This window comes from Notolepis coatsorum (assembly GCF_963971535.1).
Source record: "Notolepis coatsorum genome assembly, chromosome: 12".
Lineage (NCBI taxonomy): Eukaryota > Metazoa > Chordata > Actinopteri > Aulopiformes > Paralepididae > Notolepis > Notolepis coatsorum.
The window spans coordinates 83,542,862-83,557,251 of record NC_140176.1 but is presented as its reverse complement, the minus strand read 5'-3'; the positions used below and the strand labels follow the sequence as shown (position 1 = coordinate 83,557,251).

General features: G+C 44.9%; 1 protein-coding gene across 1 annotated transcript in view; it reads right to left on the bottom strand.

Moving 5' to 3' along the window:
• Positions 1-10,683: 10,683 nt before the first annotated feature.
• Positions 10,684-14,390, bottom strand: part of cpa6 (carboxypeptidase A6) — a 52,147-nt gene continuing 48,440 nt past the window's right edge. The window contains exon 11 of the mRNA XM_084326463.1: positions 10,684-13,641. Coding sequence (XP_084182589.1) covers positions 13,427-13,641 — 215 coding nt within the window. The 3' untranslated portion in view covers positions 10,684-13,426. The remainder of the gene's footprint in view (positions 13,642-14,390) is intronic.

Below are 14,390 nucleotides of genomic sequence, written 5' to 3'. Positions count from 1 at the left end.
GAAGGTCAGCACTTTCTCCAGCTCCGTCCACACGATCGACAGTCTGAAGCCTCGACAAGGACAGAGAGAAACAACGAGTGAATATAAAGTCAAATACCAAACATTCCAATGCATCAATCAGTGACAGGTAATTGACAGTGCGTGACAGCAACCAGTGGTGACAGAACAATCAGTGACACATCAGGAATAGGTTGTGATCAACAATGTGTGCAAATACCAACCACCGGGTGAAATAACTCCAGAATGACAGTAGGGTTCCTAAGACAAGAACCCAGAACGTTACAGTACCTCCCCCCGACGAACGGCACCTGACGTTCACCTAGGGGCCTCGGGATGCAGCCGCCGGTAATCGTCGATCAGGCTGGGATCTAAGATATCCCTTTGAGACACCCAGGAACACTCTTCTACCCCGTACCCCTCCCAATCCACCAAGAACTGCAACCCTCTCCCCCTCCGCCTACAACCCATGATCCTCCGCACCGTGTAGACAGTTTGACCGTCAAGAATGCGGGGCGGCGGAACTGCAGGAAGAGGCGGGGACAAGGGCGATGAGAGGAATGGCTTCAACAGGGACACATGAAACGTTGGATGAACCCTCATAGAGACCGGAAGCCGTAACCTGTAAGCCACAGGGTTCACCCGACAAACCACTTTAAAGGGTCCTATGAAGCGGGGGGCTATAGCTTCTTGGATTCCACCCAGAGAGGGAGATCACGGGTGGAAAGCCAAACCCGCTGCCCAGGACGTAAAACCGGAGCCAGACGGCGCTTGCGGTTAGCCTGCCGCTGAGCCTTAACAGAGGCCTTCTGCAGCGCCGTCCGCACCCTGTTCCATGTCCTGCGACAGCGAACCACGTGTGCCTGGACCGAAGGTACCTCAGCCTCCTGCTCCTGTTCGGGAAACAGAGGAGGTTGAAAACCATACTGACACTGAAAGGGAGACATGCCAGTAGAGGAGGAGAGGAGGGTATTATGCGCATACTCAGCCCACGCCAACCTCCTACTCAACGTCGCCGGACAACCGGCAACGTAACACCTCAGAACCCCCTCCAGATCCTGGTTGACGCGCTCCGTCTGCCCATTAGACTGTGGATGTAACCCAGACGACAGGCTGACGGAGGCGCCGAGGCTGGAGGCAAATGCCTTCCAGAACCTAGAGGCGAACTGAGGACCCCGGTCAGACACAATATCCACTGGCAACCCGTGAACCCGAAAGACGTGCTGCACCACCAGGTCAGCAGTCTCTCGAGCCGAAGGACGTTTGGGAAGGGGAATGAAGTGGGCCGCCTTGGAGAAGCGGTCCACTACCACCAAAATGGTAGTGAGCCCATCTGACGGGGGAAGGCCAGAAATAAAATCCAGGGATATGTGTGACCAGGGACATTTGGGAATAGGAAGTGGCCGGAGGAGACCCGCCGGTGCACGGCGAGAGGTCTTACTACGCGCGCACACCGGACAGGCCGCCACAAAGGAATGCGTATCCCCCTCCTCTGTAGGCCACCAGAACCTCCTACGGATAAACTCCAGGGTCCTGGTGGCCCCAGGGTGGCCGGTGAGTGAAGAGGTATGTGCCCACTGCAGCAGTCGCGAGCGTGCCGCCTTGGGCACATACATCCGCCCCGGAGGACCCCCACCGGGATCGGGCTCCCGTGCCAGAGCCGATCTTACCACCCTATCTATGCCCCATGACACGGGAGCCAAAATAAGGGCCTGTGGAATAATAGGATGGGGCTTCTCCTCCCGGTCCGGAGGGTCAAACTGGCGTGACAGAGCGTCAGGCTTGACGTTCTTGGAACCAGGCTGGTAGGAGATGGAAAATCGAAATTGAGTGAAGAATAACGCCCACCTGGCCTGGCGAGCGTTAAGGCGTTTAGCCCCCTGGATGTAAGCCAAGTTCTTATGATCAGTCCAAACAATGAAAGGGTGTGGCGCCCCCTCCAACCAATGTCTCCATTCCTCCAGTGCCAATTTGATTGCCAACAACTCCAGATTACCCACGTCGTAGTTACGCTCGGCCGGAGACAGCCAGCGCGGAAAAAAAGCGCAAGGATGCACTTTCCCGTCCTTTAAGCATCTCTGAGAGATCACCCCCCCCCCCCCCCCCCCCCACCGCGATATCAGAGGCGTCCACCTCCACTATAAACGGATTTTATCCATTTTGTATCCATTCTTAGAAGCAGGCCAGGCCAGTGTTTCTAGTTGCAGCAGCGCAATAGTTAGATAACCTAGGTGGGGAACAACCAGGAGATCACTATCTCTCTCTCTCTCTCTCTCTCTCTCTCTCTCTCTCTCTCTCTCTCTCTCTCTCTCTCTCTCTCTCTCTCTCTCTCTCTCTCTCTCTTGCTCACACACACACACAAAGGGAGCCGCATGTGATTGGTGGAGGCGGGACCCTTACAAAAAACTGTTGTTGCTAATCATTGACACATGCTAGCCGTAATAATCCCCCCCATAAAAATCTACTTTGCATTTGATATATTGCAAATATATGCCATCACACACACTGGCATTTAAAGGGTTAGAATTATAAAATGAATATGTGGTGTTATGATCAGGGCTGAAGTTGAATAAAAGATTGTATTTTTTTCAATCTGACATTACAAAAAAACAGAAAATCCATCAAAATCAGTGTTGTTGCTAATCATACATATGCTAGCCTGTTTTTTAACAATAATTTGTGATGCCATCACAAACACTGGCATTTAAAGGGTACAAATAAAAAAATGCCTGCACCAGAATGCAGGAAATGAAGTCTTTGTAACCAAAAATTTCCTGGTGGGGGACCCACAGACCCCCTGCTTAAAAAGTGGCCTGACTGGGGCTATATTTTGCACTATATTTCCTGGCCTGAATTATTTCCCCAGTCCGGCCCTGGTTAAAAGCCTGTGTGCGTTTGAACGTTTGCATGTTTCAATCATACATTTCCATTTATATAAAAAAAAAAAAAAATATATATTATTATCTTATTTTTTCCCCCTATAATAGTGGGGGTCGCGGCTCTCTGACACCGTTATTTAGGGGTCGCGGCCTGAAAAGTTTGGGAACCCATGGACTAAGGCGCTGAAATTGCGAATAAAACGCCTGTACAAATTTGCAAAGCCCAAAAACTGTTGTAACTCCTTGAGCGACGAAGGGCGTGGCCAGTCCAAGACTGCACTCACCTTGGCTGGATCCATCCGAAGATCACCCTTTGTCAACACAAAGCCCAGGAAGGAAACGGTGTCAGTGTGAAACACACACTTCTCTGCCTTAACAAATAGCTGATGCTTGAGGAGACACTGTAGCACCTCACGGACGTGCAGTTGGTGTTGCACCATATCGTGAGAAAAAATTAGGATGTCATCTAAGTACACAAAAACTGACACCCCAATTAAATCCTGCAGCACGTCGTTAACCAGGGCTTGGAAAACTGCCGGAGCATTAGCTAAACCAAAGGGCATGACTAAATACTCATAATGCCCGTTAGGCGTGTTAAATGCAGTTTTCCACTCGTCCCCCTCCCTAATCCTGACCAGATTGTATGCATTACGTAAATCAAGTTTAGAGAAGACCTGGCTGTGCCCCCTGTAAGCACTCAAAGGCGGTGTCCATGAGAGGCAAAGGGTAGCGGTTCTTGATGGAGACGTCGTTCAATCCCCTATAATCTATGCACGGCCGCTGACTACCATCTTTCTTAAAAAAGAAGCCAGCGCCTGCAGGAGATGTGGACGGACGAATATGCCCCGCCAGTGCCTCTCGAATATAAGTGTTCATGGACACTGTCTCAGGGCGAGAGAGAGAAAACATCCTCCCACGGGGTGGAGAGGTACCAGGTAGAAGATTAATGGGGCAGTCGTAAGGTCTATGAGGCGGTAGTGCGTTAGCACGCGTTTTACAAAAAACGTCCACCAGGTCACAATAGACCGCAGGTACTCCTGCTAAATCGGGGTTGGGAGATAAGACGGAGTCTGCAACGCTCACCATCATCCTGGAGAGAGACAAAAGAGGGGAGGGGGAAGGGGCGGGTGAACTCTCGCCAGCATCAGCCTTGACGCCGCTTCCCATGGAGAGTTCACCCATAGCCCAATTAATACACGGGTTATGCATAGCAAGCCAGGGGTGGCCTAACACAATCATGGAGCAGGGAGACATGACAACAAAACAACAAGTACGGCTCAATACACACAATTGTTAACACTTTGCCGCCCGACCACGAGTTAATACGGGTTTCGAATCCATGCGTTGTGGACAGAATCACGTATAAAGCCGTGGCAAGTTGTTATTGGTTTTATATCATTTTAATAACTGGGTCAAGGTCGCGGAGCGGCACTGCATATATTCCCTAGTCTGTGAATTCGAGGATGTGCAATACCGGCCAGATCCTCTTAGGGGCGCCATCGCTCCACTGCAGTATGCCCTGTGGGCGAATGGATCACTTTTTTCCCCCCCTTTCAATGGAGATTTTTAGTACCCGGATTCTGAACCAGCATCATGTACCGTGGATTACGTTTCGAATTGCAGATTTCACCATGGAATAAGGGGATTTATCATCAGCCAATGGACATATCGATCTACAGATGCCGATCGATAACGGGGAAATGCTCGGGGGTATCCCATCGGCTTATGGTAAGATCTTTTTCACATAAATTACAGCCGGATCAGAGCTTGCTATGATACGCAACCAGCCGAGCAGCGTATGTGGCTAGTTACACGACCACTGTTATTGGTAATCAATAATAATAAACGACGTCCCCCGCCCCCCCCCCCTTTTCATGCATACATGCTTTGGGACATTCCCAATGATATGCAGTTTGAGTTATTTCTTTAGCATATGTAAAACGGAAATGCCGTTGAATATAACGTTAGCAGCTATTAGCCCTATAACTAGCCTTCCAGAAAATATACGAGACAAAATCCGCTATAATGCTTATATTCACGGTGCTATAAAATGACAACCTATTGATGGTGTAAAAATCGACCCAGACCATAAATTTGACAGCCAGATCAAGGCCGTGGTCAAATCGAGTTTCTTCCAGCTGAGGCAGCTGGCCAAAATTAAGCCCATCCTACAGGCGCAGCATTTTGAAGCAGTAATCCATGCATTTGTGACTACTAGGCTGGATTACTGCAATGCACTTTATATAGGGGTGAGTGGATCCTTAGTGGCTCGCCTTCAGATGGTGCAGAACGCTGCTGCACGTCTTTTAACTGGCACCCGTAAATATGACCACATCTCACCGATTTTATCCTCACTCCACTGGCCCCCAGTGCACTTTAGGATTCATTTTAAAATTATTTTATTTGCTTTTAAAGCTCTTCATGACCTTGCCCCACCCTACCTCTCTGAGCTGTTGCAGGTCTATACACCTTCTCGCTCTCTCAGGTCAGCTGACCAGCTGCTCCTAGTAGTGCCTACAACTAGGCGTAAGCTCAGGGGGGACCGTGCTTTCTCCGTTGTCGCCCCCAAAATGTGGAATGAGCTGCCACTGCAGATTAGGCAGGCCTCATCACTGCCCCGTTTCAAAGGCCTCCTTAAGACCCACCTTTTCTCTCTGGCCTTCGACACCATGTAGCTTGTTGATTTTATGATCTTATTGTCTTACTGTGTTGTTGTTTTATCGTTCTGTTACTGTGTCCTTTGCTTTTAAATATATATATTTTTTTAAGTACTCTGATTTATTTAAATTTGTATTGCTGCCTATGTTTACCTATTTTGTTTTCTTCTCTGTTTTGCTACTCTTGTTTTTTTTTATCTATTTTTAGTGCTGCTTATAGTTTTTAATATGCTCCCTCTGTACAGCACTTTGTGCCCCTGTGGCTGTTAAAGCGCTTTATAAATAAAGTTGGATTGGATTGGATTGGATTGATGCATTTTTTTTCTTCTTTAAGCCATTTTGAAGGGACGGTTTATGAACTCAATTGACAATGAGAATGGACAGATAGCAATACTATAAAGTATAGATTTAGCTCTACAAAAAGACACCGGTCTGTTTACAAAAGCTGGTCCTCAACCACTATATTAGACGGGTCCCAGCGGTCGCCAATGTGTTAATAAGGGGATGCAGACCAGAGAAAGACGTTTGTCTTGTTTACATCAGGGTCCCCCATTTTCAATTCATAGTGACATTTATGACATACACAACATAAATGACATCATGACATTTATGACATAGGGACATACATGACATACAGGTATATAGTACTGTTACCCAGAGATTCTAACAGAAAATATATACATATGATGGGGAGGAGACTGTACGTTAGGAGGGGGTGGGTGGGTGGGAGAAAATATATACATACGGTGGGGAGGAGACTGTCCATTAGGAGGGGGGAGGGGGGGTGGACATTTACGGTGGCCAGTTTCGAATTGCAGTCTCCCGTAGGTGCTCTTTGAGAGCGGTTTTGAATGTGGGTAGGGATTAATAATTTTTTACAGCTGTGGGTAGGGCATTCCACATTGTTGTGGCATACCGGTAATTGCGAAACGTGTTTAGTCCCTTGTTTGTGCCGAATCTGGGTTGCACATGATTTGTGGAACTCCCTCTGGTGTTGTGGGCGTGGTATTCACTGACCTTTGGGAAGTATTTCGACATGTACATGGGTACCTGAGTGGTGTAGTGTATCTTGTAGACCAGGCCCATTGCAAGTTGCTGTACTCTGTCGTCTACTCTAAGCCATCCTAGGTAGTCAAAGTGGGCAGGGGTGAGGTGGGTTTTAGGAGTAAGGTCAAGCAGTAGTCTGACCAGTTTGTTTTGTGATGTTTGTAATCTTGTGTATATCGTAGAATGTGTTATTTATCTGCCAAAAGTGCAGTTATTCTAATTTGTCAGTAGGCTATATGATTTTTCGTAACATGCCATGCCAATCACTGATACATTACTTTCTTTTTTTACTCTCAGGCCTTAGTTGCTGATTTATTTGGACACATAATATCACACACATCCCAAAACTCAGTTTTGCACACATTCCTTTAGTTTGACAGTTATTGAGAGACAATTAGTTTGAATATGGCCACCACCAGTGATGTCATCAGGGACATTGAATCCTTGTGTTAATTACAGCTCAATTAAATGATAAGGTAGCAGTCCTATAAGAGAAGGTATTGCTACTTTTTCATCTACATCATTTCATGGTGCTGTAATTAACACATTGATTCAATGTCCCAGATGACATCACTGGTCACATTGAAACTCATTTACTCTCAACTGTGAATGTGTGTAAACAATTTTTTTTAATTACGTTGGTGAAGTGCACCTTTAACTGTCGTTCTGCATCCATAAGGTAATCAGTTGTTATTCTCAGAAATGACACAGGAATAAAGAAGTTGAGTAACATAGTTTAAATTACATTGTTTAGTAAAAATCCAAGGGTTACATTGCATTAGAAAAATAATGTTCTATTCTGATTCTATTCAGATATTCTGACAATAATATTGTTGAGTTGACAGTTGTACAGTAGATGTTTTAGTTGTAGTATGAAGAGAGACTGCCTTGCATGTCAGTTTCCCATCTTCTAAAAATGTCAAAGTAAAATCGACAGTCTGCTACTGTTGTAAATGTGTTGGTAAGATGTCATACTCTTGTGTTTTTATCATGTTGCCAGAATGGCATAGACGCCTCAAAAGCCCAGTTCTTCAAAAACAACAGGGCTTTTGAGGTGATGAAATCACTGCTCCCAGGCAGCAGTGGTTCTGCTTAGAAAATGAAAATGTAAAATTTTTTATAAATTTTTTTCTCCACGTGGTAAATACACAGGTCACAACATGTTTACAGGAAAGTTTTGGAGTTGTATTTGGAGTGTATTTCGTGACTGTTGGGAACTAGGCTACACTGGCACACCTACTTCCAGTGAATGACGCTAAGCTAGGCTAACGGTGCGGCTGTTCCCTAAGCCTAATGCATGCACAGTGAAGAAAAGTGTATGTTTACATTACATCACACGCAGGAGTGTGTTATACTCATCAGATCACGCCTAGGGGTGGTTGTTAGGCCCGACGCGCAGCAGAGGGTCGTTCAAGTGATGTAATGCTTTTATACAATGGCCCAATTCACCCAACCTTATTGGTATACAATAAACACACAGTAATTGAAGCATAATGGAGATTTATTCACAAAACCATCCACAGAGAAAGTAGATCAAATAGTAGATCCACTAGTAGACACCAGAGGGAGCTCCACAAACCATGTTAAACCCAGATTCGGCTCAAACAAGGGACTAAACACGTTTCGCAATTATGCCACATCAATGTGGAACGCCCTATCCACAACTGTAAAGGAATGTGAATCACTACCCACTTTCAAAATCACTCTCAAAGAGCACCTACGGGAGACTGCAATTCTAAACTGGCCCCTGTAAATGTCCTAACCCAACCCCCTCCAATGTACAGTAAATGTCCTAACCCAGGGGTCAGCAACCTTTACTATCAAAAGAGCCACTTTTCCCCCCTCCCACAAAATAAAATGCTCAGGGAGCCGTACAACCTATTTACCCTTAAAATGAAGATAACACAGTGTATAACGTTTTATATATCCCCAAGCATACCCCACATTTAGCATAAAACGCCTGACAATTGCATACCCAAAGTAATTTGCGATTTATTATACTTTATACTTATAGGACACAGTTTGTTGCATTAATGGAATTATAAAGCAACAAAAAGAAAAAAATTGAACTGCATGCTTCCCAACGAGGGGGTGTGCTGAACATTCAGCTCACGCACCTGAGAGTGGTTGGCATTTAGCTCGTCGGGAGACTACAAGGACTGCCTACTGCCTTCCACTCATTGCCAGGTCATTCTGTATGTTACCATCAACCGCCGCGCTCCTGGTGAGACATCGTCTTCGCTCTCTATAATCCCACGGGAGGATTTCCTATGTTCTCACTGGGAGACGTCGTGCCATCCGTTGCTACCATCTACCGCCACGCCTCTGGGGTGAGACGTCGTGCCAGCTACTGCACCCAACTCTCTCTCCGTGGGCCTCGTTCCTGGTGTGGGACATCGTCATCGCTCTCTATGCTTCCACGGGAGGATTCCTATGTTCTCACTCCTTTTTCGTGGGCCCCGTTTGCTGAGTTTGTTTTTCGTTGTTCGCAAATTTCGCACCACATATCAGGCATACAGGTAAGCCTGCATCGTTAGTCGTGAAAGCAAATTAATCTGTCCACGCTGAATTAAACCCTCTATTTTCCTCAGACTTTCCTTTTTTTGGATTTATCCATGGTTAGCTTACTGGGGGGTCGGAAACTCAAGATTAGACACTTGCAGACGGCAGGGAGAGGCGCGGGGTGTGACGTACTGTATATTTTAGTTGATGAAATATTTTTGTTGACTAAATATTTTAGTTGATGAAATATTTTTTCATTTCAGTGTCACAGTATGACATCGATCTCTAAAAAAAGAGAACAAAAATAAAAAATGTATTGCCAGCTGATTGGCTACCGCATGCGGCTCCGGAGCCGCAGGTTGCCGACCCCTGTCCTAATATAACCCAATAATACACGAGACCCTCTTCTTGGGACCAAGTAAGGTTTCGTCGATAATCCAATGTACAGTTACCCCCCCCCCCCACCCTGCCTACCCAACCCCCCCCCCCCCCCCCACCCAACCACCTCCAATGTAGTTTACCCACCCACCCCACCTACCCAACCCCCCCCTCCACCCCACCTATAAACCTCCTCCAATGTACAGTTTCTTCGTCAAATGTATATACTCTCTTTTTTCGACTTTTTGTATAGTACTGTATTTGTAAATCTGGTATGTCATAAATGTATAGATGTAGCAGTATTGTCTATCTGTATGTCATGTATGTCATCTATGTTATGATGAATTGAAAATGGGGGACCCTGATGTAAACAAGACGAAAGTCTTTCTCTCTGCATCCCCTTAACAATTGTGTGTATTGAGCCGTACTGTATTGTACCCATTCTGCAATCTGTTAATACAATTTTCAATCAATCAATCAATCAAATCAAATCCAATGGTCTGAAAAAAAAAAAAAAATTGATTTTTATTTTGTTTCACAATGGGTCATGACAAACCAATTACATAATCCAACATATGTGTAACGAACTAACATATTCCAGTTGACTGTATCTTTTTTGGAGGATTCGTTCAAACGCTATTCATACTTCAATTCAGATTTCAGATTCCATTTGTCTATCTATGGCGGATTCATTCAGAAAAAGAAAAAAAACAGTAATTCGGTTGTGGGAGGGATCTGGGGTCACGTGGAGTGTGTTATACGAAATAACAACGTCTAACTTGACTGTTTCAGCCAATCAGAATCAAGAAATTTGCATGCCATTGTATAAATCTGCTTGTCTAACTCCAGGGTAGATGGCAAATAAGCGAATTTCCCAAAAAGTTGGCGTGTTCCTAAGAAAGGTGCAGAATGCGGCGCCCCAGTGGCGCACCGCATACTGCCTCGCAGACTCACACAGCCGACCCAGGTTCGCCTCCCGCTTCCGGGACGGATTTGCCGCATGTCCTTCCCACATCTTCTCCCGTTCTCCCTCTCCTCTGTCGGTCATGTCTGACCAATAAAGCCGGAAAAATGCAAAAAAAAAAGAAAGGTGCAGAATAACCCCCCCCCCCCCCCCAAAAAAAAGTGTATTAATAATGGATTTATGATTACAAAAATATTGGCGGGTCCAAAATGAATGTTGTTGTATACGTACATGTTGCAGGCATGTATCCCCTCCCTACTTCCCATTTTCCCACGTGGACTGCACCCGATTGGATAAATTACATGCTGGTGCTCAAGTCCAAATGTGGCTGAATGTTATCTATAGCACCTTTAAGTAAAATATATGGCAGTAAATCCACATTTATAATATCATTACAAAGATTTTAGAGAATCTGCCTTATATGGCTGAGCAAGCAGTAATCTAACATATAATAGTATAAAAAAACCATAGATGAAATGAGTAAGGTGATGATATCTGAAAGCAGAAACTATACATTTCATATTAGATTAGATTAAAGTTTATTGTCATTATACAGCACAAGTACAGTACAACAAAAATAAGTTATTCCCTACTTCCCATTTCCCCACATAGAATACACCCGATTGGATAAATTACATGCTGGTGTTCTAGTGCAGCATCTAATGGCTGAATATTATCTATAGCACCTTTAACCCTTACACTACCAAATGGTTAACCCTTTCACTTCGACAATACAGAAGGTTAACCCTTTCACTGCCACACGACAAAGTGTTAACCCTTTCACTACCACCCTACAGAAGGTTAACCCTTTCACTACCACACTACAGACGGTCTGTAGTGTGGTAGTGAAAGGGTTCACCTTCTGTAGTGTGGTAGTGAAAGGGTTAAGAACGACAAAGGAATGACCTCTGTGACATTCTGAACAATAGAAAACAATCAAGTCTGCTGTGCTTTCTCGCTCTGCTTAACCCTTTGGCTGCCACACTACCAAAGGCTTAACCCTTTCACTGTGACAATACAGAAGGTTAACCCTTTCACTGCCACACGACAAAGTGTTAACCCTTTCCCTACCACACTACAGAAGGTTAACCCTTTCACTACCACACTACAGAAGGTTACCCTTTCGCTACCACACTACAGACAGGTTAGTGAAAGGGTTAACCTTCTGTAGTGTGGTAGTGAAAGGGTTAAATGACTTCTCGTAAATCGAGCTAAATGTCACCAAAGGGTAGACAGGGCGATGCTCGGAGCTAGGAAACAAAATGTTTACTTGCAGGAAGCAGAAAGAGTGCAGAGCTGCGGGATCAGTGGCGGAAAGATGAAAAGAAGAGGAAGGTTGAAAGAGACTCTGATCACACCTTTGAGCTAAAACATATGTCATTTGTAGACCATTAAAAAAAATGAAAAGTTACAACTGCTTTTGCAAGTGTGCCTCTTAAATGTCTGTTAACCCAGGCCCTGTTTAAACATTGTCTGGCATGGTGTTGACTAGTACAGGCCATCATTTCACCGATGGCTTTAGTGTTGAGAAACATAGCTCCGTGCTGCAACCCTATCACCTGGCCGCTCAGCCTTTTAAGACATTTCGACACGTTCAAGAGGAACTGTACTTGTGTTACAATTTGCAGGTCCATGGTTCACAACAAGAGAGACGTATAATTATTAGCCAGCAGAAGCGATAATAGCTCAATGTTATAGTGCAGCTATGTTTTACGATCAAGACTGAAGATACTATAACAACACGTACATCATAATAATCACATTTATTAAAACATGTTCAAATGTCCTGTACACTGCCTATCAAAAGTAAACATTTCTGTGGCACTTTAATTGATCCATTCCTGAGTAACGACACAGTACTTACTCCTGTAAACCCATTGGATTGAGCTCCAATTAAACGCTAGCTTATTGGAGAATAGCAGATTCATACACCGATGGTGTTGCAGTGATGGATGCATGTAGGGCCGCCCCCCTTTCGGTCAATTGATCAGTTTAGTTGTAGTCGACCAAGACTTTTTTCCGTCGATTGTTGTTCTTTCTGCTTTTTCCCTTGTTGAATGAATTATTTAATGACAAATAATGAGCACATCTCTGGTAAACACTAGATTTAAAGAGGTCCCTCTGCATGACAGCATGTGGAAAATAGAATTTTACAGATTTGACAGGGGGAAACAATCTAATCATTAGTCGTCAAAGTCCTATGACTTTCTTACTAGGACAGCCCCTATAGATGCATCAGTTACACAAACAGTACAAAACAGTACAAAAGTGTCTTAAAATCTCAGCTAGCAGTAAGCAATTGACCTATTTCAAACACACCCTCTTTTGTTGATCCTCCAATCACAGCTGTTTCTTCCCTCGGACAAAGTTCGTCAGAGGGGAAGAAACAGCTGTGATTGGAGGATCAATAAAAGAGGGGCGGGGTTTGAAATAGCTCAATTCTAACATAACACAAACGGAATGAAAACCTAAGTTTGCGACAATGACCAAACCATCCTTGCAGATTGCCGTGTAGGAAAATCTCCAAAGTGACTGGCGTTTATTTAACATAACGTACCTTTGGAAGACAGTAAAATCTCAGTTATTTCTCTTTGAAAAGTGCCGCAATTGTATTGACAAAACAAGTCAGTTAAATCTGCATTTAAGTGCTTTGCGTGGCCACCATACATTGTAAACAGCTTATTTGATGGAAAAGCTCTTTCAGGCGCATTGCACATTAGAAACACATGGCTTGTGAAAGACGTCACTCGTAGGATCTGTGTCGACTTTTGGCACGACTGATGAGTTATCAGTCGATATGATAATCCTTTGAAAAAAAACGACACGTACAACTCCAAATAAGAACACCGTCGTCAGGCTCTTCCTCAAGTCCCCCTTCAGCCTGAAAACATCAGGTAGGATTCTGGCCGGGCCACACACAGGTAGTACAGGTGAACAGCAGTCAAGCCACTGCAGTGCTCCGCCGGCCCACTGTGTGCGATTATTCATAATTATTATTATCATTATATATATGGGAACCTCTCCACGTCAGTCTCACATTTCTTCAGGAGGCCTGATGCGATGGCCTTCACGGCCCTCATGGTCTCTGTGCAGGTGGGGTTGATCAGCGACTCGGGTAGGAGGAAGCCGAAGTAGCCGGTGTCCCTCAGCTCAAAAGCAAAGGCATACGGGATACCGTTCCTATAGGCCCAGTCAATGGAACTGCCTGAGCTGACGTCTGTGTAAGAAAGAGAGAATGAGAGATTAAAAGAAATGTACAGGACAGAATTTCTACGCACTTATCTGCCAAAAGACAAAAGTTTAATTTGCACATACAGTAGTAGCAACTCATAGCAACAAGACCTGAAGACAAACAGCCTGGATATGATGTGATCCTGAAGGTGTTTCTTCCCTGTTGGCATTACCGATATCAAAATCAACCCTGCTTGACTATTCATAATGTGACCTATACCGTGGAACTAAATAACATTTCATTTCACTGTAAATAATGAAACAACCACAGCTCCGGGGGCCGAGGTAATATCTCGGAAACAAGCATTTTTGTTCAACAGAAGCACCGTGCAGAACCAGAACAGAAACAGATAATAACAAATAAGCTTCTATTCCCATGTGAATAATACTGTGACTGACGACCCTCCCCCACACTGTTTGCTTGCTTGCTCTGCTTGTTCCATTGTCTCACAGGATTGGTGGGTGGAGCTGGCAGAGCAGAGCTGGGGAGGGTCATCAGGGCAATTGGGGAACACCTGATGTAAACAAGACGAAAGTCTTTCTCTGGTCTGCATCCCCTTAACAATTGTGTGTATTGAGCTGTACTGTACTGTACCCATTCTGCAATCTGTTAATTAAAATGTTCAATCAATCAATCAACCTGGGCCGGTGTGTCCCAGGCCTTGATACAAGGAGGCTTCCTTTGGTATTGGCTTCCTCTCTCCACCTGGTTGGTTGCTTTAGAAGCCTGCCTTT